The 26230-nt window shown below is 41.2% G+C and overlaps 1 protein-coding gene across 10 annotated transcripts; it reads left to right on the forward strand.

The window, feature by feature from the left end:
• The first annotated feature begins 3036 nt into the window (after positions 1-3036).
• LOC120405272 (SERTA domain-containing protein 2-like) lies at positions 3037-25992 on the forward strand. Of its 10 annotated transcripts, XM_039538747.1 has the most exons (5): positions 3559-3806; positions 6172-6517; positions 7128-7258; positions 16908-16937; positions 22737-25992. In XM_039538747.1, exon 5 carries the CDS (start codon positions 22741-22743, stop codon positions 23593-23595), a length of 855 nt encoding a protein of 284 aa, XP_039394681.1. In that variant the 5' UTR covers positions 3559-3806; positions 6172-6517; positions 7128-7258; positions 16908-16937; positions 22737-22740; the 3' UTR covers positions 23596-25992. The 10 variants fall into 10 exon arrangements, 9 of the variants coding, with proteins under 9 accessions (XP_039394684.1, XP_039394687.1, XP_039394681.1 ...); XM_039538750.1 differs by lacking the exons at positions 3559-3806; positions 16908-16937 and adding an exon at positions 3037-3061; XM_039538745.1 differs by lacking the exon at positions 16908-16937.
• The last annotated feature ends 238 nt before the right edge of the window (positions 25993-26230 follow it).

Raw genomic sequence — 26230 nt, forward strand, 5'->3', positions numbered from 1 at the left:
GGTCAGAGCACAGCTGTGGCCCAGGAGGAGCCAGAGGCAGCATGTTGAGGGGAGGGAGGAAGCTGAAAGGAACCTGGAGGGACAGTTCTGCCTCTAGCAAGGGATTTTACCTGGTTTGGTCATGGTTTGCTGTGCCCCTTTGGCCTCTGCCCTTCTTTCAGGCCACAGCCCTGGCCCTCCCACCTCACTGTTGCCCATCCAGAGATGCAGCAGGGGTAACAATCTGCTGGAACAGAGGGTCCTGCAAACTATTTTTCAGAGAAATCCCAGTTTGCTTACAAACTTATTGATTTAAAAAGTTTAATTTTTTCTTAAAAATTTATTTAGCATTGTATTTTGGATCTGAATCAGTTCCCTGGGCTTATATCTTAAATATGTGCAGTGTTTCTTAGCTGTAATTTGTAAGGTGAAGTCATAGTATTGTTTAAAAGAACTCCAAATCGATCTTTCAAAACTGCACATGCAAGTATTTCTATTTGCTTTACATAAACATTTGTGCCAATATACTTTGATTACGCAAATGTTCACAGAAAACAAATATAAAAGACGTGTGAGCATGTTGAAAGAAAACTCATTTAAAAAAATCAAGTGAATGTGAACGACTTTTGCAATATTTGCCCAACTCTAGCTTCATCCCAGAAGAATGTGGGTGTCTTACTCCCCTGCACTTACAGAAAAAGGAAGACTGCTAATGGCTGTTTACTGACACCCTTGCTATTAATTAAATCAGTGACCATGCTTAGTCATGGCTTGCTGCCCCTAATTCTGTTCTTTTCCGATTTGGGAAGAGATGGTGTTGTTGGGGAGGGAGTATCAGTCAAAGGCTGTGTTTTAGGTAAGGTCAGAAATTGGCATGTGGTGCAGTAATTGTAACACTAACACCAGTAAGGAGATTTTGGTACAGCAGTTGAGGAGCTTTGGGTGGTGTTCAGGCAGAAAGAATATTACTGCAGCCTTTGTGTTTCTGCCCATCAGCCTGTACAAATAAAGTCCTAACTGGCTACCAACTAATTACAATATGAATAGGGCTGTCAATTAATCACACTTAACTCGTGTGATTAAAAAAAATTAATCGTGATAAAAAAATCATGATTAATTGTACTTATAACAATAGAATACCAATTGAAATTTATTAAATATTTTTGTTTTTTACATTTTCAGTATTGATTTCAATTACAACACAGAATACAAAGTGCACAGTGCTCACTTAATATTACTATTTTTTATTACAAATATATGCACTGTAAAAATGATAAACAAAAGAAATAGTATTTTTCAATTCACCTCATACAAGTACCGAAGTGCAGTCTCTGTCACGAAAGTGTAACTTACAAATGCAGATTTTTTTGTTACATAACTGCACTCAAAAACAAAACAGGGTAAAACTTTAGAGCCCAGAAGTCCATTCGGTCCTACTTCTTATTCTGACAATTGCAAAGACAAACATTTGTTTGTATTGATGGGAGATACTGCTGCCTGCTTTGTATTTATAATATCACCTGAAAGTGAGAATAGGTGTTAGCATGGCACTTTTGTAGCCGGTGGGGCAAGGTATTTACATGCCAGATATACTAAACATTTGTATGCCCCTTCCGTGCTTCAGCCACCATTCCAGAGGACATGCTTCGATGCTGATGATGCTCATTAAAACAATAATACATCAATTAAATTTGTGACTTTACTCCTTGTGGGGAGAATCGTATGTCTCCTGGTCTGTTTTACCCGCATTCTGCATATATTTCATGTTATAGCAGTCTCGGATGATGACCCAGCACATGTTCGTTAAGTGTAAGAACACTTTCACAGCAGATTTGACAAAACGCAAACAAGATACCGAAGTGAGATTTCTAAAAATAGCTACAGTACTCAACCCAAGGTTTAAGAATCTGAAGTGCCATCCAAAATCTGAGAGGGACGAGGTGTGGAGCATGCTTTTAGAAGTCTTAAAAGAGCAACAGTGAGGCAGAAACTACAGAACCCAAACCACCAAAAAAGAAAATCAACCTTCTGCTGGCGGCATCTGACTCAGATGATGAAAATGAACATGTCAGTCCGCACTGGTCTGGATCATTATCAAGCAGAACCCATCGTCAGCATGGACGCGTGTCTTCTGGAATGGTGGTTGAAGCATGAAGGGACATATGAATCTTTAGCACATCCGTCCCGTAAATATCTTGCAATGCCAGCTACAACAATGCCATGTGAATGTCTTCTCACTTTCAGGTGACACTGTAAACAAGAAGCAGGCAGCACTATCTCCTGTAACCAACCTTGTTTGTCTGAGTGATTGGCTGACCAAGAAGTAGGACTGAGTGGACTTGTAGGCTCTAAAATTTTACAGTTTTATTTTTGAATGCAAGTGTTTTTGTACATAATTCTACATTTGTAAGTTAAACTTTCATGATAAAAAGATTGCACTATAGTACTTGCATGAGGTGAATTGAAAAATACAATTGTTTTTTACAGTGCAAATATTTGTAATAAAATAAATATAAAGTGAGCACTGTACACTTTGTATTCTGTGTTGTAATTGAAATTAATATAGGAAAATGTAGTAAACATCCAAAAATATTTAAAATAAATGGTAGCATATTGTTTAATAGCGTGATTGTGATTAATTTTTTTAATCATGCAATTAATCACAATTGATTTAATTGCTTGACTGCCCTATGAATAACAACTTTTCAAGCATATCTTCTTGCAAGCCCTGAATTTGTCATAGTCTATCCTAGGTTTGTAGCAGCAGTTTGCCTTTAACAAGGGAGAGTATTCATAAAATTGTGGAGCTCTTTTTGGAGGCAAAAGGCTTTTTATTGTGACAGATGTGCAGCACCAAAAGTAAGTGGAAGGAACGTCCATTAAACTAGATCTTATACAGCTGTATTAATGTGGTGCTATCTATTACGTGTTAAAAAGGTGCTTGGTGCTGAAAAAGACGCTGAGGAGCTGTAGGTCTAAGCTGCACATGGGATCTATGAAGAGGGCCTTTGCATTTCTTTTACCAGCGAGGGGACCAAAAGCCACCATTAAGGGGCTGCCTACAAATTGTTAGTAAGAAGAGGTGGGTGGGTCCTTCCTTGTGCCTGTTTCAGTGTTACAAGCGATGGGCGGATCTTGAAACTCACTAACAAATCGGTTGCCTAATTTATGGGCAGCCGATCCTTACGGGAAAACGGACGGGGCACCCCCGACGCATGGGGATCCCTTACACTCCGCCTTAAATCAGAGGTGCAGCAGCTGGAGGGTGGAAGTCCTGCTCAGCCCCCTGTCGCTGCAGATGCACTCATGCCTCGGCACTCCGGTGCCCAGGGACCACGGGCTGCTCAGCCCTGCGCGCGACGAGACCCGTCCCTCCAGGAGCGGGAGGGGCGCGCGCGCTCCGGCGGAACTGCGGCTGCGCCCATTCCAATTGGACGAGGGGGGTAGCCGCCCCGCCCCCTCTGGCTCCGGCGGCTTTGTGATTGGTCGCGGCTGTTGGTTAGGCAGAGCCCATCCCCCCCCAAAACTAGCCGGCCAGTGAGAAAATGGTTGCTGGGCTGGCTTGAAGAGCCGCTGGCCAATGGGAGCAGGGCCTACTGCTGGCGGGCGCGGCGCGCGCAGCTCCCCCCCCCTCCCCCCGCAGCTCCCCGGCTGGCCGTGGCGCTGTGTGCGGAGGGGAGGAGCTGAGGTGGCCGGGGCCCGGCGGGGGTGGCTCTCGCCTCCTCCTGGAAGGAGTCCGAGTCCCAGCCCCGCTGAGGGAGCCCGGCTGGCTGGGGAGGGCAGAGCAGCCTGCGAAGGAGCGGGCGGCCCGCTCGCTCTTCTTCCAGGTGAGGCACCGGCTGGAGCGGGGTGGCCGAGCAAAGGTGGCGCGGTGCGGTGCGGTGAGGGGAGGAGAGGTGCCTGGCGGGGGACGTGTCGGGAGGGAGGGGGGACGGACCTGGCGGGGGGGGGGCGGGACCTGAGGGGGGCCGGGGGCCACGGGGCACCTGACCTATGGGGAGGGGCGAGTCCTGGCTGGGAGGACGGGGGGGGGGTGCGGATGGGGCCTGGGGGGCTGGCTAGCTGCTTGCAGGGGCTTGGGAGGGTGGGAACCTGGCTGGCTGCGGGGAGGATCTCTGGGAGGGGACACCTGGCAGGCGATATTCAGTCGGGGCTGGGATGAAGCGCTCAGATCAGTTGCAATTAGCCTGGCTGGAATCGCTGGAAAACCGGGCAGGAGGAAGGGGAGGAGAGGAACTTTTCACAGTTCAGGAAGCCCAAGGTTATCTTTGGTTTTACTGCTGCTCATTGCTGCTGGGGGCGGCACAGGCAGCCGTTTTCAGGAAGTACCCAACTTGTCTAGTCTCTTTTCACGAAGGCCAGATGGTGGCAGGCTCCCCTGGGCTTTATTATAAATGGTGCATTTGCAATAGTAGCTGTAGGGATGGCGTCAGGGAAGAGAATCTTTCTTGGTCCCTGTCTGTGTGTGCTCTGTCATTTGCAATTATTTAGCTTTTAATCATATTGCCTTTTGGAAAAATGCTAATTGCAGCCGCTACATAACTGCTTTGTACCTTTATCGTATGTCTCCTCGTGTCTGTTTTATAAGCTCCCAAGTTTGCCTCAATTTCCAGCAAATGGCTCATACTTACCTATTATCCTAGTCTCTTATATGCATATTGCAAATTTGCTGCACTAATAAACACGATTAATAATTTCTGCTCAAGATAGGGCTGCAATTTATTGAGGGAGGCTGCAGCAATTTAGAATTGAGGTGCCTTTACAGAGCTATATGGGAAGCTTGCATGGTGGCTTTTTCTTTTATATCTGATTCAGCCAAGTGCGTTCGATCTCTCAGTTCTGTGGGCACTAAATTAAATTCAGTCAAGTTAAAATAATATAAAAAAATAGTTACTACAGTGCTTTTAAGTTTAAAAGTGGACCACAAACAAATTGGTACTGAAAGAATGAACATAGAATTGGAGGGGGACAGAAGGAAGATGAATATATTTTTATAGTCTATAAAACTGGTAACTATTTACAGAATAAGCAGTTAGGTTCCTAGCTTATGCTAAAACCGAATGCTTTCTAGTATATAGGCCACTTGGGTTTGATAGTCTTTTGTATTTTGTACTGTCACTCATTGCATACCAGTGTGAAATTAATTAAGAATGGTAAACTGGTGGCTTGGAGCATGAAAATGAGTTATAGTTAAGGAAAAGATACTCTTTCCAAATAATGACAGGTTTCAGAGTAGCAGCTGTGTTACTCCTGTTCTTTTTGCAGATACAGACTACTTGTTAGTCTCTAAGGTGCCACACATACTCCTGTTCTTTCCAAATAGCTAATCCTCTACATAGTTCTTTAAGGTCTATATGTAAAGAAATTAAGATCAATACACCTTGAAATCCAACAGTCTTTCCAACCAGAGATCAAATTTTGAAGGACATTACATATTTTTCACTTTTGTTAAAAACCACTTTTGCATTATGAAATATTTTTATTTATCTCAAGTTTGAAACTAAAATCCTTTATTATGAGAGTGTGCACACTGATTTGTCTGCTCCACAGCTATTCTTGAAGCTGGGCTGACCATTTAAAATGTGAAATCTCATTAGCACTCTTATAAAGACTATATTCCCCATGAGCTTCACAAATAGATTTTTTTAAAACGTAGATTAACTTTCAGGCCTATCAACCATGTTTGTGCTTTTTTTAAAAAAAAAGCACTACAAAAAAAGTCATGCTTTTTAATGTTCTTCTCAGTGTTAAAAACCTATTTTAATTTCTTGTCAAGAATGGTGCAGATCTTCAAGAAGCCAATTTCTGTGAGGACGAGGGAGTTGTATCTGAATAGTTGTCTTATTGTTGGGTTAAATTGGCAGTCTCAAACCGAGGGTGTTCTACTGCTGAATTATTACTTCTCTTTTTATGAGCTGGTCCTGTGTGGTGAAATCTTGAGGTGGAAAAGCAAACGTTTTACAGAGCTCTCTGTAGCCAGATGCTAATAAAGTTAGGTGTTCTGTTGTTAGAATATTAGAACTAATTGCTATGTTAAATGTACTTGCAGATAACAAAAATATTGGTTTATGAATAATTGAGTATAATTGTTGAAATGAAGATTTTGAACTTAAAAGCTAGTTCTTGGTTACAAAGGAATATGTTTTCAACTAGATATAGTGTTGATATTTACTCCAGTGCTGAATTTTCTAGACAGACAGACTACTGTGGCTAGGTCCAAGCTTGAAGAAACATTCCAGGCACAGACTGAAAAAGCACTCTGCTACCAACAGTACATGGGATTCCAGGGGCAGATAGCTGAAGTCACTGGAGCTATGACAACTTGCTTGCATCAGCTGAGGATCTGCTCCTAAGAATAAATGAGACTATCAGAGCAACCCAATTTGTGAACCTCAGTGGAGGTTGAACAGTCCCTTTTACTTACACCCTCAAGCCTTCGCCTAATCTACTAGCATCACTTGAACTTCAGCCACCTTATTATAATCCAAGTTGCAGTTTCTGTTGTGCACTGATGAACCCCACACACTCTGCTCTCTGGGTATGATGAAAATTATAGTATGTTGTGTGTTATCTGCAAATGTATGGCTCAGGTCAGTTCACTGTATTCCCTAGTGGCCTCATATATACTGAAGATGAGGAAATTTGGGTAATTACTGTGAAAAATATTTTCATTAAACTAAAATCCAAATCTGGATGCCTAATGCCATCTCTCAGTAGATATCAATCACTTTTGAAATATGTACGTTATAACTTGGTTTGCCTGTTGTCTTTATGGTCATGTTAGAAATCCTCTGAAAGAGAGGAGTTTGTTGCAGCATGTTGGATAAGATGATGCAAAATTAGTATCTCCGAAACTGGTACTTGGTGGTCAGTTTTCTGTGCCATGTTTAATTATGGAGGGTAATTACCATTTAACATGATCTGCTGACAAAATATAAATTAGAATTTTACAAGTATGAGCCCAAGGCATTGAATGAACTTAATTTTGACTCTTATATCAATTCAGGTTTTTCAGTTGTTTATAGTTGTCCTATTAGCACTGAATATCTAAAATGTCAGCTCAAGAAAGTAGTCTTAAATTTCTTAGGTTTTTTTTTTTGTAAAGCAATGTCATAGTAATAGATCATCTTTATAATTCTGTCCTAAAGTTGCATCATTCTACTGAAGTGGATGACTTGGGCTGTTATCACAGTTTTATAGTTCCACACCTTTTTGGATGAATGCGCTTTAAACAAAATCTAGAATCTTCCTACCTGGAACACCTTTCTAACTTGTAAAGGTAACGTTTTTTTCTGTGAAATCTTATTTTTACCTGCACAGTTTCTATTATGCTTGTAGCTAGACTTAATACCCAGCTTCTAAATAACTTTTTGTGGTAAAATCAACAGTCCAAAATGACAGTGGGCTTCCCTATGCTTAGCGGATAGGATAAAATCTTCAGATTTGCTTTGAATTGCATGTTTTATGTGAGTTTCTGTTCACTTAAATATTAGTGTTACAATAAATTGTTTGCATAAGACCCCATTTTTCTGGGTTTTAGTAACTAGGGCCCCAATCCTACAGTGATCTCTGGGGTGCATGCTCATTGGCAGACCCTTCAACTGCAGGAATTGGGGGGCCTTATGGGGGTATGTCTACAGTGCAAAAAAATAAAAATAAACTGTCTGGGACTACAGACATCCGGCTCACGCTAGAGCAGTGGCTCTCAACCTTTCCAGATGACTGTACATCTTTCAGGAGTCTGATTTGTCTTGCATACCCCCAGGTTTCACCTCACTTAAAAACTACTTTCTTATAAAATCAGACATAAGAATGCAAAAGTGTCACAGCACCTTGTTACTGAAAAATTGCTCTCATTTTTACCATATAAAACAAATCGATTAGAATATAAATATTGTACTTACATGGCAGTGGATAGTATATAGAGCAGTGTGCGCAAGTCACTGTATGAAATCTTAGTTTGTATTGACTTCCCTAGAGTTTTTTATGTAGTCTGTTGGGGAAAACTAGGCAAATATCTAGGTGAGTTGATGTCCCCCAGGAAACCTTTGCATACCCCTGCTTGAGAATCACTGCAGTAGAGCAGTAAAAGTAGCAATGTAGATGTTCCCCCTTGGGCTCAGACACTCCTCTCTTGCTTAGCTTCAGAGCCCAAGCTCCAGCAGGACTGCAAACATGTACACTGCTATTTTTAGCTACGTAGTATGAGCCCAAGTCTGTAGACCCAGGTTCTGAGGTTTGTTGCTGTGGGGTTGCGGGTGGTTTGTGTGTTTGACCATACCCATGTTACGTTATTACTATGCTCTCTTGTGAGGCAGTGTTTCTGATATATGCTGCTCTACCATAAGATCTTGGGTGTGATTTAAGAGAATGAGTCCCAGTTTGGCCCAGTCAAATGTTTTAATGCACTTCAGTGAATTGTGTGAAATATTGAAATGTATGGCCTTATGTATGAGGAAAAACACTGCCGCCGCCCCCTTCCCCTGATCAGTTACATGTATTTATTTTGGTGGTGGAAACTTTGATTCTCTACCAAATCCACATACTAGCATTTCATCATTCTGAGTAATCTAAATTCTCTTGATAATGGATTTTCATCTGGATCACCGCAACTTATATGCAGTTTCTGTCTATGGCGTTACATATGTGATCACATGCAATAGTTTTGCATCTTCAGTAGGTAGGTGACTTAAAGAAGAAATAGTTTTTTTCCAACTGTTTCCTATCAAGTAAGGAAAGCTGGTAATAAGCATTACATTGAATCTGATCTTTTATTTAGTTTGTCAGTCCAGCTGTATTTTGCTTTGGTAGAACCACAGTTAAAAAGTTCAAATTTAATTAGTTAAACTTTTTTCTTGCAGTTTCTAGATTTAGTAACTTTTGATCATGTTTGGTTCAGTTCAACTTTTAAACTGTTCTGTTCTTCCTTAGCTTAAATGACAACCCTCCCCTTCTTCCTGCTGAAACCCTTCACCCAAAAATCTTAGCTGAAATGTAGCTGCTGCAACACTTTATATACTAAGGGTACGTACTTGCAGGGTTCACAGCTGAAAGTGGAATCATACGCACAAATGACACAAGTTTGGGGACAACATTTTTAAAAGATATAGGTTTTTTTTTTTTTTTTAAAGCCATGCTACCTCATTACTCTCCTGCAAGTGACTCTAGTGATAGATGTTAAGTGCTAAGAGTACTTCTTGTTTATTGCTATAAGCAGTCCGAGAGACATCACACCATGCAGTTATAGCAGGTAAAAATAAAAATCCTGACAGAGTTGCTTCTTTCCCAGAATGAAATACCGAAACTAATAAGTAGCAGTAAGTGAACTGTTCATTTTCTTTACATAGAAAACTGATTACCGTTGCTTTACAACGAATGACTTGTGAATGAGGGTCTTTTTAGTGTAGAAAGTCTCTTAGCATAATTAATTATTTTTATTGCTAAACTTTTCCTCTTTTCACCTCTTATTTTTTTTAGATGAAGGTAAAACTTTTCACTTGAGTAGCTCCTTCTATTCAGGGACCTTAGTACTTTACAAATACTAGTTTAGCTTTGTAACACTCTTGTAAAAGTCTGAATTCTCCTGTCTCTATAGATACTGAAACTAGTGCAGAGAAGTTACGAAATGGAACCAAACTCCTAGTCCGGTGCTTTACCAAGGCTATTGTTTCTCCATTTATTTCATTTAGTGCTCTTTAGAATCATGTCTGTATTAAAAACATTGTTTGGCAGGTGGATTGTCCTCATTTGTAGTTTTATGAAAATCTTGTCGCTGTGTTCAGATAAGTCCCTCTATTACTATTAAAAGTTAAGTGAAGCATCTGTCAGCATTTGGGGACCAAAAATATGTCCTGCTCTAAAATCACTTAACATTATCTGTTCCCCTTTTTGAGGAGCTATTTCCTTTTGGATTCTAGCTCCAGTAAATAACTTCACTGCACAAGAGCTTAGATTTTTTTGGAAGTAGCAGAGAGTCAAGGCAGTATGTGGGAATATTCCTCTTTAAACCATTTCAGACATGCATAGCTCCTATTTAATTTCTCATGCCATTTGGCTAAAATAAAAAGCAAAATGCTTTTCTTTAAGTCTCATTCTGTCCATAAATCTAGAGTCATATCTTATCATTTAGTATAATATATTTAATCCTTCTTGTTTCACCTCATAAAGTGACCCAGCCCCATTGTTAATAGAAACCTGAGTTGAACTGTAAAATCCTCAGGGACCTTGGCTAGCAGGGCACCAGTTGTGATTAGATAATCACACCTTGCTGTGTTATGTAAGCTATTTTGGGTTGTCAGTGTAAATCCATTCCTAATGTCCAACCTGGTCACTTCTGTTTTGTCCCTTGATCTCTGCTCCATTAACAACACTAGTTTCTCTACCTCTTTGCTGCTCTTGTCTCTCTCTTTTGTGGGGGGAGGAGAGGGAGCAGCCATTGCAGGAATACTCAACCCCAGCTGTCAGGACCTTTCCATGCTAGGTGCTGAGATAAAATGTGGGTACATAGGCTGCAAACATCCAAGGGTAAGGGAGCATAAGACAGGATGCAACAAGTACATTAGTTAATACATTAAAGATTGTCATGCTCGGATACTACAGTGATGAGAGCCAGATAAGTACCACAGATGGATAGGTAAGTGGCATATAGTAGCAGGGAAGGCGAAAAGATGAGGATAACAAGTTCACACAGTTACATATACTAGCTGTGTGCACAATTTGATGGTTCTGAATTATAACTTTCTAAAAGTCACCTACAACTAACTTCCTTTCTAGATGGCCGCTGTTAATTTGCTGACTTACTGTAAGCACCCTTATGTCTCTGATGTCTCCATACTTCCTCCTGTGTTGTTCCTAGTGCTTGGAACACCACCCTTTCAGAATCTATTCAAGCCCCCAACTCTTCACCCTCACCTAATTCAAATTATTGCTAAAAATCTTACTTCTCTAGTATTGCCTGCATTAAATGAGCGTTTACAAAAAAGAAAGGTACCACCAAGATGAATGAAAACTTAAACTGGGTCATCACATAAAATCTCCATAACCTGTGCCCTTTCTTGCCCTATCCTCTTGTCTATCAAGTCCATCACTTATATTGTAAGTTTGAGGCAGTAGGACTTGTCTTTTAGGTGTTTTATCTTAAGTGCCTCGTACAGGCATATGGGCACTCTAAAATCTGAAATTTTGAAAGCATGTCAGTCAAACTATATGCCGTGTCTGAATGAGTAAACATGATGCAGCTATGAATAAGGCTAATATAATTCTGGGATGTATTAGCAGGAGTTTGTATGTAAAACCACGTAATTGTTCTGCTATACTCAGCACTGCTGAGCCTCAGTTGGAGTACTGTGTCCACTTCTGGGCACCATACACAAGAAAGATGTGTGCAGATTGGAGAGAGCTCAGAAGAGAGCAACAAAAATGATAAAAGGCTTAGAAACCTTATCTGTGAGAAAAGGTTTTTAAAAAAAAAGTGGCATGTTTAGTCCTGAGGGGAAAAAAGATTGAGGGAGGATCTGATAAGTATTCAAATATATTAGGGGCTGTTATAAAGGAGACTGTGATCAGGTGTTCTCCATATATACTGAAGGTAGGCCAAGAAGTAAGGGGCTTAATCTGCAGCAAGGGAGGTTTAGGTTAGATATTAGGAAAAACTTTCCAACTGTAAGAGTAGTTAAACTCTGGAATAAGCTTTCAAGAGCGTTTATGCAATCCCCATCACTAGAAGTTTTTAAGAACAGATTGGATGAATACCGATGAGGGAAGGTCTAGTTCAGTGGTCCCCAACCTTTCAGTGTGGTGGGCGCTGGACGACCAGCCGCCGAAATGCCGCCGAGAAGCAGCAGCATCAAGAAGCGTTGCTGCTGAAATGCTTATCTGGCAGCTGCGCTCCTTGTCGGCGGGGCGCTCCCTTGTCAGTAGGTGGGCGCACATAAATGCCCTGGTGGGTGCCATGGTACCCGCAGGCACTGCATTGGGGACCACTGGTCTAGTTTTACTTGGGTCCTGCTTCAGCACAGGGGCCTGGACATGATGACTTTTCAGGGTCCCTTCCAGCTCTCTGTTTCTGATTTTTGACTTTCTTGGTATAGTTATTCTAGTTAATTAAGACTTAGAAATAAGAAGGGCAAACATGATTGTTGTGGCTATTCCCACAAGGTAGCATACCTGACTTAAGCCTGGTCTACATTACAGAGTTAGGTCAACGTAGGGGAGCTTATGTCAGCCTAACTGGGTAAACGTCTACACTGCAATGTTCTGCCCGCCGATTTAACTCGCCCGCTACACCGACCTAATAACTTCACCTCCGTGAGAGGAGTAGCATTTAGGTTAATGTAATTAGGTTGACGTAGTGTCTGTGTAGACACTGTGTTGCTTATATCGCCTGTTGCTGCCTTTGACAGATAGAGCCCTCTCAGCCCCGGGACTTTGGCTGTTGGCCCAGGGCAGTGGGGCTGCGGTTGTCAGTGCCCCACAAGGCCCCACTAAAATCGGTGCAAGTGCTTCTGGTGAGGACCCGCACTGCGGAGAGAAGGAGCGTAGTGTGGACACACAGATCTGATTTAATTACTGTGGTTACTGTAGGTGGACCTAACTTAAGTCAACTTAATTTTGTAGCGTAGATATGCCCTTAAATAGGCATAAGTTCAATAAAGATGATTGTAAAAGTGACCCTTCACTTGTGCAGAAAGAAACGCACCAGGAGATCCAATAAGGCCAAGTCACAGATTCTAAAGCTGGGGTGGGCAAACTTTTTGGCTTGAAGGCCACATCAGGGTATGGAAATTGTATGATGGGCCATGAATGCTCACGAAATTGGGGTTGGGGTGCAGGAGGGGGTGAGGGCTCTGGGGTGGGGCTGGGGGTGCAGGATGGTGCTCCAGGCTGGGACCGAGGGGTTTGGAGGGGGGGGGAGGAGAATCAGGGTTTGGGTAGGGGTGTGGGAGCAGGTCAGGGGTGCAGGCTCCAGGTAGCACTTACTTCAAGCAGCTCCCAAAAGCAGCAGCATGTCCTGCCTGCAGCTCCTACATGGAAGCATGGCCAGGCAGCTCTGCACGCTGCTCCTTCTGCATGCGTTGCCACTGCAGATCCTGTTGGCTGCGATTCCCAGTCAATGGGAACTGCGGGGGAGGTGCTTGGGGTGAGGGCAGCATGTGGAGCCCCCTGGCTTCCCCTACGCTTAACAGTCAGATGGGAGCCATGCTGCTGCTTCAAGGAGTGCCCCGGCTGGACCCCGCTCCCTGGCTGGAGTGCCAGAGCAGGGCAAGCCCTGGACCCTGCTCCCCAGCAGGAGCTTGAGGACCAGATGAAAACATCTGGAGGGCTGGATGCAGCCCCTGGGCCATAGTTTGCCCAACCCTGTTCTAAAGTCAGAAGAAACCATTGTGATCAGCTAGTCTGACCACCTGCATAATGCAGGCCAAATGCTTCCTTAGAGATCATGTCCATCAGCATGTATTGTAACAGCAAATGAATACGTTAGCCCCCGTGTTGGGTATTGTTCATGAGAAGGAAAAGTGTGCACACTGTATACAGTCCTAGATTCTATGAATGCACTTTCTTGGAAGCTTGCTCTTGTTGAAACGTGCACCACATGCAGTTCTAAAGTTTAGCAATGTTGCATACTTCTAGTGGGATGTTTTATGAAAGGTGGAGAAAGAGGAAACAAGGAAATGGGATTGCCCAAGCAGAAATAATAGGAGATTCCAACTCAGTCATTCACTGCTTTTTTCCTGTGACTGCACTTCCTCATCACATGTCAGCAGCAGCTGCTCTGCAGCATCAGTCCCTGTGACATATGGAGCTGGTGTCTTCCTCTAAAATTGTAGCACTTGTATAATCTGCCACAGGCTTCTCAAGGTTAACATTTCTGGGAGACTGGAGTGTTTCTTTTGCATCGCTGCCTGCTCTAACCAGGCTTCCCGTTTGGCATTCTTTTCTGATGGTTGATCAGTGACATACCTTCCTGTCTCCTCCCACTTCCTTCATACTTGAGTAGAGTTTAGAATTGTGGCCCATGGTTGCTTTCTCCCAACCAAGGGGCAAAATTCCTGTGGAGCTACCATGGGTCTTAAGTGGGAAGCACGCTGCTCAGCCAGCACCTGCTCCAGACTGAATCTGTGGATGTGAGCTCCTCTCTCCTTACTGACATGGATGGGAATATTTGGCCCTCTTAACAGTGAAAAGTAAGCTTTTTTGACTCAATATGCAAAAAGTAATTAGGCTTTCAAACTCTTAATGTAAGCTTTCCATCATAAATGACATATAACTCAATGTTGGTTATGAGGAGACTTATGAGGAGAGGCTGAGGGAACTGGGATTGTTTAGTCTGCAGAAGAGAAGAATGAGGGGGGATTTGATAGCTGCTTTCAACTACCTGAAAGGGGGTTCCAAAGAGGATGGATCTAGACTGTTCTCAGTGGTAGAAGATGACAGAACAAGGAGTAATGGTCTCAAGTTGCAGAGGGGGAGGTTTAGGTTGGACATTAGGAAAAACTTTTTCACTAGTAGGGTGGTGAAGAACTGGAATGGGTTACCTAGGGAGGTGGTGGAATCTCCTTCCTTAGAGGTTTTTAAGGTCAGGCTTGACAAAGCCCTGGCTGGGATGATTTAGTTGGGTTTGGTCCTGCTTTGAGCAGGGGGTTGGACTAGATGACCTCCTGAGGTCCCTTCCAACCCTGAGATTCTATGATTCTATGTTGGTTCACATTGTATGCTAACTTGATTAAGTAGATGAGGACAGTACCCAAAATACTTAAGTGTAGAATTCCCTATCTTTAATTATGCTGTGTGCGTCGTGACCAAGGGTCTCCATTGGAGTCTCAAGTTATTTTCTAGAACATGTTCTAGTTTTTATCTAAATTTAAGGAAAGTGTAATCTATAACTTGTCCTTTCATTTCTAACTGGATAAGTACAAATCTCAGCAAAGAATCCTGTGGCACCTTATAGACTAACAGATGTTTTGGAGCATGAGCTTTCGTGGGTGAATACCCACTTCGTCAGATGCAAATAGTGGCAATTTCCAGGGGCAGGGGTGTGTGTGTGTGTGTGTTATATATATTAAAAGCAAGCTAGAGATAATGAGGTTAGTTCAGTCAGGGAGGATGAGGCCCTGTTCTAGCAGTTGAGGTGTGAAAACCAAGGGAGGAGTTTCTTCTCCCTTGGTTTTCACACCTCAACTGCTAGAACAGGGCCTCATCCTCCCTGATTGAACTAACTTCATTATCTCTAGCTTGCTTCTTGCTTGCATATCTACCGTATATATATCTATAAAACATACACACACACACCTACCTGCCCCTGGAAATTTCCACTACTTGCATCTGACGAAGTGGGTATTCACCCACGAAAGCTCATGCTCCAAAACATCTGTTAGTCTATAAGGTGCCACAGGATTCTTTGCTGCTTTTACAGATCCAGACTAACAAGGCTACCCTTCTGATACAAATCTCAGGTTTATGTTGACATAGGCTTTAGGCTGTACTCACTTTGTGTATTTACAGTGGAATTTTGAAATCAGTAATGACATGATCATTTTGCTAGGGCCCTATTTTTGAGTGTTGATTAGCTTCCTGGAATTAAGCTAAAACAAGAAGGATACACTTCACAGCAGATTCCAGAAGCTCCTCCTACAATTCTAGCATGTCCGGTTTGTGCTTCTGTTGTCCAGATTGTACAGTTCTGTCAGCTGTTTGAAAGGACTGACAACTGGAGAGCAGTCACTCAGTAACATAGGATTATCTGGGTATGGAATTGATAGAGGTTGGTTCTTCGTCGGTAACAAAAATGATAGTGGGAAGTGGATTACAAAATTAAACAACGTGGTCATAGTTCCATGCTGTGTAACGGAGCAGCACTGGAAAAAAAAAAGTACCTAGAAAAAATTACAATACTCTTAAAAGTGAAGTTACCCATAGAAACCTGGAGCAGCTTGTTAAAGAGATACTCATGACAATTTGACAAATTATTTTATACTAGAAAGTAAAGCAAAAGGCCTGATTAAATGTGGCTTATTTGGTAAGAGAGGCTTCGTGCCTTTGTAGGTCAACATCTGAGTGCATTTGACACAGAATTGAAGTGTAAAATGACGGTAGTATCATGGTTACTAGTGAAAATGTTAGCTGCAGAGTTATTGCAATGCTGCTTTGGTTTTATTATCGTCTTTAAAAATTTCTATACTTCTAAAATTATCTAGCTTCTAAAAACAGACTTGCAGCATTTGTGCAGTTAAGCAGACAGCCACATTAAACAGGCATAGTTAAGGCTGCTGCAAATAAGACTAGGTATTCTAAAAGTCTCTCCCCCTTTATGGATTTAGAAATAGATTTGGTTAAAAACAAATTTGCTTTGGTCTCACTCTTCTTCATGTACTAGAAGAGTTAAGTGTAATGTTTAGAAAGCTACAATCACTCAAACTGTATTAAACATATCTAGAACAGCTAGCGTTAAGGAGGTGGAACTTGTTTTGTTTAGCTATTGTGGGAGGAGGTAAGGAAGGGCATTAATGCATGTGTATGTTGGAATTTAGTGTGATAGGCACACTATGTGAAATGAAAAGTTAAACTATATAAAACTGTCATGCAACTTTCATGAATTTCAGCACAGTGAGCTGGAATTTAGCTGAGTGTCTTCTACTAAAATTGATGGGCTTGCAGTAACTAAAACACTGTGCACCTCTGAGAGAGAATGTAGGGATTATCATTTATCCATATTGGTCAAATTGATTAGACTTATAAAGGTTCCTGAATTGACAATGAAGCCTAAATGTGTATTGCAGAAAAATTACATTGACTTCGCAACCTTCTAGTTATTTTAAACACTCAAGAAATACTAGATTTTGGTGTCCTATACAACCTTAATTTGGCCTTCTTGTCCATATGTATTAAGAGAGTCTTTATTTAAGTGATCACATACTGTTTTTTTCATTCAGTGTGCAGGATGGATGACGCTCCCTGAATGGGTAAGCTATTCAGTATTTTTTTTATCCTTGTTCAGCATGTGGTTCCAGGCCATTTTGCTGTACATTATCTAAACCCTGCACTGATTACAGAATTAGATATTTTCTCATGGCTTTTCTATGACACTCATCACTGTAGCAGATGGCTGCTTTGCAAACACTAATTAAATTATTTTCACAAGGCTCCCATGGGATGGGGTAGTGACATTATTCCCAAGATTGTGCCCCAAATTGCCAGAGAATCTCAAATTAGACACCCAAAATTAGAATAATGGAGGATCTGATTTTTGAGTATTTCACATTATTTTTGCATTGTATATGTTTAAAGCACACTTTCTATAGACTTGATCTACAGTTAAGTCTTCAGCATTTCCGTAAATCAGGCTCCAGATGTCTTAAGTTGAGCACCCAGAAAAAGACACAATTAATGGCCACTTTTTAAAAGTTTGATTTAGGTGATTTGCTCAGTATAGTCTCTAGTCTTGTTCTTTGAAAAACTGAACTATTTTTGTGGAAAACTTCCGCCCAGGTGGTTGAAGTGTGGCAAAGTTAAAACCAACTGAAAGCAACATCTTTATAATGGAAAGTATTAGGCAACTTAACAATAGGCAGAACTACTAGCCCCACCTGTAACTTAAAAGTTCATTTGAATGGCAAATTTGATTTCCTCCAGGAACAGCTACATCAAAATACACGGACTATGAGGGAGTCTCACTTTCATTCCTTTCCCACCTACAGTGTCTTCCTTCCCCCTGCTGCTCCATCTCTTGCATCCTATTACCTTAGATAACACTCTTCAATTATGTTCTGATTCAGTTCAGCTGTGGTGCAGCACAGACAATGACACACATTGTCAATAAATGCCTGTTGACTAGTGGCCTAGAAGAACTGCATCACGCCACTGAAGATGCCATCGCTTGGCTAGATAACTATGCACACTAAATGTATGATCCAGGCAGATGGATGCATTGGAAGCCCTGCAGTATGTTTTGAAAGTCTGAAAATCTGAGATGGGATCATCCTCTGGGGTGAAGGGGGCTTTCTTCCTGCCATTCCTCTCTACCTAGAAATCTAGCAGCAGGTTGTCTTAATGGATAGTGTGTGGTAATGGACTGGCAGCTGAAGTAGGCATCTGGAGTACTGCTGACTGTACCCAGTACTGACATGAAAGGGAAGTTGGGAGGCCTTCTGCAGTGTGCTGGGCCTGGATCCTGGCATGCAAAGGATCTGACATTAATCTGCCACTGGGTGTCTAATTTGATTGTTTAACATTTTGTGTTGAGTCTGGGAGTAAACTCTTTCCAGTTGTATGGACAAAACCAGGTCCAGGCTTTACCAATGTCTTCAGCAGAAGCTGAAGTCCTTTCCCTACCCCCCCCCCCCCCCCCCGAACTGCATATTATAGCTGAATGTTAGCCACGCTGTGTTCTCTCTACTGCAACCAAGTAGAAGAAAAAAGAAAAAATACTCAACTCAAATATAAAACTGTTTTTTTTTTTTTGTTCTAATGTGTATAGTAGTAGTACTGGTTAATATCAAGTCATTGTTGTTTTGAGCCACTTCATAGAAGTGCAGGACTGGAAGGGACCTCAGTAGGTCATCTTGTCCAGTCCCCATCACTCAAGGCAAGACTAAGTAATAATTAGACCATCCCTGAAAGATGTTTGGAGGCTTAAGAACAGGTGGGTTTCTCAGATTGGGGTCCATGGACCCCTGGGGGTCCACAAGTCATGTCCAGGGCCACTGGCCCCACTGATCAACTCCTCCCCCTCCTTTCCAGCGTCTCCTGCACACGGCTGAACAGCTGTTCCACAGTGTACAGGGAGGCACTAGGAGGGAAGGGGAGGAGCGGGGATAGGGCTTGCTCAGGGGTGGGAGTGGGAAGAAGAGGGGCAGGGGTGGGAGTGGGGACAGGAAGAGGTAGGGTAGGGGTGGGACCTGAGGAGGAGTGGAGTGGAGTGGGGGCAGGGGCTGGGGCTGAGCATGAAAAAATTTTAAATCAAAATGAGGGTCCTTGGGTAGCTAAAGTTTGAGAACCACTAGGTTAGACAATGACAGCGATTCTCCAATTTGTCCCACATCTTCCTGAAATGTGCTGCCCAGAGGTGGACACATTATTCCCACTGAGGTCTTAGCATGAAATAGAACAGAAGAATTACTTCCAGTGTCTTGCTTACAACACTCCTGCTAATACATCCCACAATGATATTGGCTTTGTTTTTTCACAGTGTTACACTGACTCATATTTAGCTTGTGATCCACTATAATCTGCAGATCCCTTTCCGCAGTACTCCTTCCTACCTGTCATTTCCCATTTTTTGTATGCGTTGTGACAAAGTTCCTTCTGTACCCTGATGGGTCCTGCGCTTATTGGCAGATTTGCTCACCTCACAGATTCACCCCGTGGGTTGGGAAACAGCCCAGAGACCTTCCCCTCTGGTAGAACCCACAGTCCAGGTCAATTCCTCCTGTGTTTGATCAGGAGTTGGGAGGTTTGGGGGCAGAACCCGGGCCTGCCCTCTACTCCGGGTTCCAGCCCAGGGCCCTGTGGATTGCAGCTGTCTATAGTGCCTCCTGGTACAGTTGCGTGACAGCTATAACTCCCTGGGCTACTTCCCCATAGCCTCCTCCCAACACCTTCTTTGTCCTCACCACCGGACCTTCCTCCTGATGTCTGATAATGCTTGTACTTCTCAGTCCTCCAGCAGTATGCCTACTCACTGGCAGCCTCTTGCTCCCAGTTCCTCGCACGCACTTCCTCTTCTCTGGCTCCCTTTGGCCTGACTTGAGTGAGCCCTTTTATAGCATCAGAGGGGCCTTAATTAGAGTCAGGTGTTCTCATTAGCCTGGAGCAGCCTCTGCTCTGGTCACTCAGGGAACAGAAAACTGCTTATCCAGTGGCCAATATATCTCCATTCTACTACTCTGCTGTTCCCAACTGGCCTGGGTCTATCACAGCATGCAATTAATTGTTCTTTCCTAAGTGGAGTACTTTGCATTTGTCCTTATTGAATTTCACCCTCTTTACTTCAGACCCTTTCTCCAGTTTGTTCAGATCATCTTGAATTTTAATCCTATCCTGCAAAGCACTTGGAACTCCTCCCAGCTTGGTATTGTCCACAAACTTTATAAATGTACTCTCTCTATGCCATTATCTAAATCCATTTATGAATATATTGAACAGAATATATACAGATATGTTCCCGTACCCAGGAACAATCCCTGCCGGGACCCCACTCAATATGCCCTTCCAGTTTGACACTGGTGATTACTCTCTGGGAATGCTTTTCCAATGAGTTATGCACCCATCTTATAGTAGCTCCATCTAGGCTATATTTTCCTAATTTGTATGAGTAGGTATGCAGAGTTGTTGTAGCTGTATCAGTCCCAGGATATTAGAGACACAAAGTGAGGTAATATCTTTTTATTGGACCAACTTCTGTTGGTGAGAGACAAGCTTTCCAGCTACACACAGCTCTTCTTTAGGTCTGGGAAAGGTACTGAGGGTACTTGGTCCAATAAAAGATATTACCCCCACCCACCTCGTCTCTGATTTATTTGTAGGCATTTCTGTGGTGTTCTCTGCCACAGTTTGACTCTCTATTTGCATGCTGTAAATGTGAGCAGTTGTCTGTTATAGCAAAATATGTGGTTTATAAATTGTGTAGTTAGTATTATTGCATGTGTAAAAGTTACTATTCCATTTTTTGGGTGGGGAGGAGAATGTGCTGTAGTCCATAGTAAGAACTAATTGCCCAGTTTCAGCTTGAGAAATTCAGCAATGAGTAACATGTTCAGTATTATGTTGAGACTCTCATTATAAAACTTTATCTCCCTTTTAGCTTTCTGAAAATCTTTAGATGCAATTTTCTGTATGTGTTCTCAGGTGGTAGGTGAATTTGAGGAGAGAGGGCTGAAGGAGAGAATATGGAGCAAAATCTATTCACTTTTTGAGATGAAAGGGTAGAGGGAGGACTGGCGTAAGATTTTATGAAGTTATAATGAACATGTTACTTGTTGCTGAATGTCTCAAGCTGAAACTTGGCAATTACTTCTTACTAAGGACTACAGCACATTCTCCCCCCCCCGCCCCCCCCCCAAAATGGAATGGTAACTTTTACACATGCAGTACAAAATTCCTAGTATGTTTAGAGCTGTGGGACTGAAATAGACCAGCATACAAAGTTTTACTTTCCCCTTCAAGTTAAAGTAGTTTAACAGTGAGGAGTAACTAACCAGTGGAACAGTTTACCAAGGGTTGTGGTGGATTGTACATCACTGGCAATCTTTAAATCAAAATTGGATGTTTTTCTAAGATATTCTCTAGGCATAACTTCAGGGAAGTTTTCTGGCTGGTTTTATTCAGGAGATCACAATAGATTATCACAATGGTCCCTCCTGGCTTTGGAATCTATAAATCTGTGAAAAATCAGTTTTGATGAGTAAGAACAGATCCAGGAATTTATGGGGGTTTTATATAAATGTTGGCTGCCTTTTCACTGCCTGTACTTTTAAATTGTCTGAACATTTAGTGGCATAGGCACATAAATGGCTTGAAATCCCTGATGTAATGTTTTAAGGCAGCATAAGTGCTGACAACATCCATTGAGAAGTTTGCATTTATGAAGGAATTTAAACACTTCTAAGTCCTTTGGGCTGACTGGTGCTTACTGGCATACATTAAATGGGGTGCACGTCACGTGTACGTACATAAGAAGCACATCTACATATGAACACTGACTGAAGTGTTGTAGCCATGTCAGTCCCAGGATATTGGAGCTTACACAGAACTTTTCTTCAGGTCTGTGTAAGCTTGAAAGCTCATGTCTCACCAACAGAAGCTGGGCCAATAAAAAAATATTGCCTCACCCACCTTGTGTCTCGAACACTGACTGAATGCAGTTTTCTATTGTGGGAGTGTAGTAGCTCATTTTCTATTGCTCACATCTTCATTATATAACCATACCTAGTGGCTGATCTGCTCAATGAGAGCTACTACCTCTACATGCCAAGTCTCATAATCCATCTTCTAAATTTCATGGCATGGGGAGGGACTGTGGTGAACTCAACTCAGACAGCTTCCTGTTCCAGTTGGGAGAGGAGGGGAATTCAGGAAAGGAAATTTCAGCCTGCAAGGTGTATTTTTAGGAAGCTTTGACCATATGAAAATAAGGTTAATGAAACCTGTTTTGAAATCTTAACTATATTATCCACTAACAAGTGAATACTACTATAATGCAAATTGTGAAATATTCCATATAGCTAGGGCAGTTATAATAATGAACCTCTCTTTACTTGGCAGGATAGCTGTGAAACTTTTTTTTTCTTACCTTCATTGAATTCCTCTGTAATGCTGTCTTTCTAGCCTGGAAGGGTTGTGAGCTTTATTCCAAAATACTTGATCTAGTAAGCCTGCAAAATGTTCAGTTGAAAAAATTATCAGCTATTAAAAAGCCTCAGTATGGTCCTGTTGATGCAGTTTTTTGTAGTTATCACTATTAAATACAGTTCACATATCATGATTAAATAGCTGAAGTATTTTTTCTCTAATCTAAAATTGTAAGCATTATTAGGGAATCTAGTTGGAATCTTTCTTAATAGAAATAAAAACTTCCGGGGAAGAGAGGGTATGCTCCCTTAGCTATGTGTGATCAGCTCTCATTAGCATTGATTAACTTAGACAAACTGTCTCCACTTTCCCCATTGCCCACTGTTAGGAATATAGCTTTTGTAAAAGTGTGCTGTTTTCCTATGATGCTTAATTAAAAGTATAAAAGATTGACTAGAATTTTTCTTTTGCAGGTTCATGTTGGGGAGAGGCCTAAAACGCAAGTTGAGTGACTATGAGGAGAACATGGCTGGTCTCTCAAGTGCCTTTGATTCCAGTCGAAATCTGCCATATCCACTTAAGAGGCAGTTAGTGCTGAATATGTGCCTCACTAAACTACAAACTTACAAAATGCTGGTGGAACCAAACTTACACCGTTCTGTGCTCATAGCCAACACAGTAAGGCAAATTCAGGAGGAAATGAGGCAAGAGAGTAGCCAGCAGCCAATTAATGTATGCAGTGGCATTGCTCCCAATCCTCACTGCTACCCAGGAATTGATTCATCTGCAATTTCTTTACATTTGCCTTCAGGTAGCAGCCAGCAAGAGTCTAACTGTTGTAACTCATGGTCTGCAGAAGGCCCAATTGAAAATAGCCTGCTGATGGTTTCAGATGATGACATGTCGTCTGCCATTTCATCTATTCTGAAGGATTTGGACTTCATGGAAGATATAAGTCCACCTACTTCTTTGGTTCCAGCTGGAGATGATGAGCCGCTGAAGTCTCCAGAAAACACATGTCTAAAGCTAGAAGATGATAGACAAGATTTGAAGGGAGCTGAATGTGTATTTGGTTCCTTTGAAATTTCGAATTCGACCAGTTACTTAAAAGATTTGGCTATAGATGACATCTTTGAAGATATTGACACTTCAATGTATGATTCAGACTTCTGCTCTCCCCTACTAATGGCACCTAGACCACCTTCTGCTGCTACAGAAGAAACATTGAAAACCTTCCCATCTTGCAATTCTTCCTCAACAAACAATATTCCGATATGTAGAACAGATCTGAGTGAGTTGGACCATATCATGGAAATTCTTGTTGGATCTTGATATTTATTTTTTTTTTTAACCAAAGATACTTTCTGTACTGCCACTTAACATTGGTTTGAGGATAAAGCCACTGGGAAAGCTGCAAGGAATTTCTTTTAAAACAAAACACAGTTGTCCATGAGTAGTTCTTAAAATGTCTGTTATAAATGAAAGTGGCAGTTTTTAAAGTATTTATTTGATAAATTGTGCAATCATCTTTTTCCTTCTGGGAGTGCGTGTGTGTAGTGACATAAAAACATATGCACATATCCTTACCCGCCACCCCTCACCCCCTTTGAATAAATGTTTATGTGCAATTTTTAATTTGTCAGAAGAATTTACATACAAAATGAATTTCAAATGGGAATCTCTTATGAAGCCTAGATTTTATTTTTAATATTAAAATACTTGCCAAGTTGGCATACATTGGAGTTGCATATTTGGATTGTGCAAATCCATCAGCATTACTAGAGATATAGTTATATTTTAAAAATATTAAAACAAATGTCATTTCCCTTTAGTCGGAAAAGCAGACTCAAGATACTTGTCAGTGAAGTATCTTGCATTTTCTAAAGCATTCAGAACTATTTATTTTTGTAAATTTTATAGTCTTTCTACATTTTACTACGTTATTTCATCATAGTACAAATATAATGTATTTCTAGCTGGATGTGGCTAGTACTACCTCTCTAAGCTGAAATGCTTTGACTCTTTCCAGTGCTTTGTCTAAGACTGCAAGTTTTTTTGTTTTTTTTTTGTTTCTCCATGGTATTTTTCTGTTGGGGGAAGGGGGGGCATTTTTAATTCATTAATTAGATCCTTTGTTTGACAGTGATGACCTAGCTGATTTGTGAAATTAAGAGTATTAAATGTTTAAAATTTCTACAAGTATTTGCAAATGTAATTTATATGTATAATGTCCAGTTTAACATTTTCTGTCAGTATTATGTGCTTAGATTTTAAATAATCTTGGCATTCTTTAAATTTAGCATTTACTGTAAAGATAGCTTTTTATTCTGTTTGGAGAACGCCATATGTCTTCTTAGTCCTGTTTTCACTACAAAGATTTTTTTTAATGTGCAATATTACTTACAGATACATATTTGCACAGATGACATTTTAGAAAGAAATGCTTTAAATTTAAACTTGTAAAGTAGCACCTTGGGAAAGGTATCTGAAGAGCCAGTGTCTCTATTCTTTTAAGAAATGAGTTGAGCATTTCTTATAGTACCAACATTCACTGTGTTGAATACTCCTGAAATGTTCTTGTAAATGTGGTGGGTCATTTCTGATGACTAAGTACTGTCTTGTGAAAGCTCGGGGGTCAGCTCACTCTGATGCAGTTGCAGGGCTGGAGCCTAAGTGTGCTTAGTATGTTTCAAGTACAGAACAGAAGGGTTTGGTGGGTTTTTCTTTACATTATTAATTGAAGATGAGGTTTGTAGTGAGAACTGTTGCTCCATGTGATAGTGGGAAATACATTTTCCCTCAGACTGGGGTTTTTATTAACCTCTGGAGTTGCTTTCTAAACTATACAACACTAGTTTTCCCTTGAAACTGTAAAACTGTTTCAATATAGCCATTAACGCTGCAGTACATTTAGGACAAAAAAGTTTATAGTGAGTTTTAAAAGTTCTGTAGTTCATCTCAGTCTCGCCATTTCCTATGTCATTTCTTTTTTCAGCCAGTAGCAGAAGTTTAGCAGCAATAATGTCTCCATTTTAGATAAAGGTAATTTTTGCTCTTTTTTTTTTTTTTTAAGCATGAACTTGCTCATGTTCACTTCACTGTCTTTTGCTCGGAGCACTGCTTAGATCTCCCCTAACACTCTTCAGCATGTTTTTTAAAAGTGTTTGCTTTTGTTCCATTCTTTAATTTTTTTTGTGGGTGCAGTATCTGAAAAGAATATGAAGAGCAAGAAAATGTGCCCTAAGTGTTGCATCTCAAAAACAAGGGGTGAAGTCCTGGTCTTGCAGAACAATGGGAGTTTTGCTATTAACTTCAGATGGGCCAGTATTTCACCTGGGATCTTTAGTCTTAAATATGCTGCAGCATTGGTTATCCTATGCTAAGATCTCAATTTCAGACCATGTGAGTTCCCCAGTTAATAGTCTGTATGTACCCCAAAACTGCAAACCCAGTTTAGGTCACATTCTCTCAGCCATCTGGATTGTTTGGCAATTGAAGGGTATAAATATTTGCTCAATGTTAATGGTTCTAATAATTAATCTAGAAATTCTGATATAGAACATTCTAAATCATTGGATAAGGGATTAGTTGGGAAAATGTATAAATAGCTACTGAGAAGGTACAGCTTCAGAATGTACACAGACTGCATTGTGTATAGACTACTCTGGCTTTTCCTCAATCTCTACTTTTGTATGTAAAGACATGCCTCAATAAATCCTTGAAATATTACTGTCCTTCCGCACTGTGATGAAGCAGAAATGGGTTAAAGATATTTTTAATGTTGGTCACAGAAATAAAAATTGTATCTAATTTCTTGTTTGCATTTGCAAATGTGGAATTTGACAATGCAGTAAATATCATGTTTTTGTTTAGTATTACATTCCTACCATGTAGCAAATCGTGTTAACTTTAATATGTTCCCACCATATTCACCACCCTGCTCTGCAGAAACATAAGAGGTTGGGGG

Source organism: Mauremys reevesii, linkage group 4 (genome assembly GCF_016161935.1).
Source record: "Mauremys reevesii isolate NIE-2019 linkage group 4, ASM1616193v1, whole genome shotgun sequence".
In the NCBI taxonomy this organism is placed as follows: Eukaryota; Metazoa; Chordata; order Testudines; family Geoemydidae; genus Mauremys; species Mauremys reevesii.

Bases quoted from the DNA above. Each gene is read 5' to 3' on its own strand.
- LOC120405272 (XM_039538750.1), top strand. From the start codon at position 22,741: ATGTTGGGGAGAGGCCTAAAACGCAAGTTGAGTGACTATGAGGAGAAC.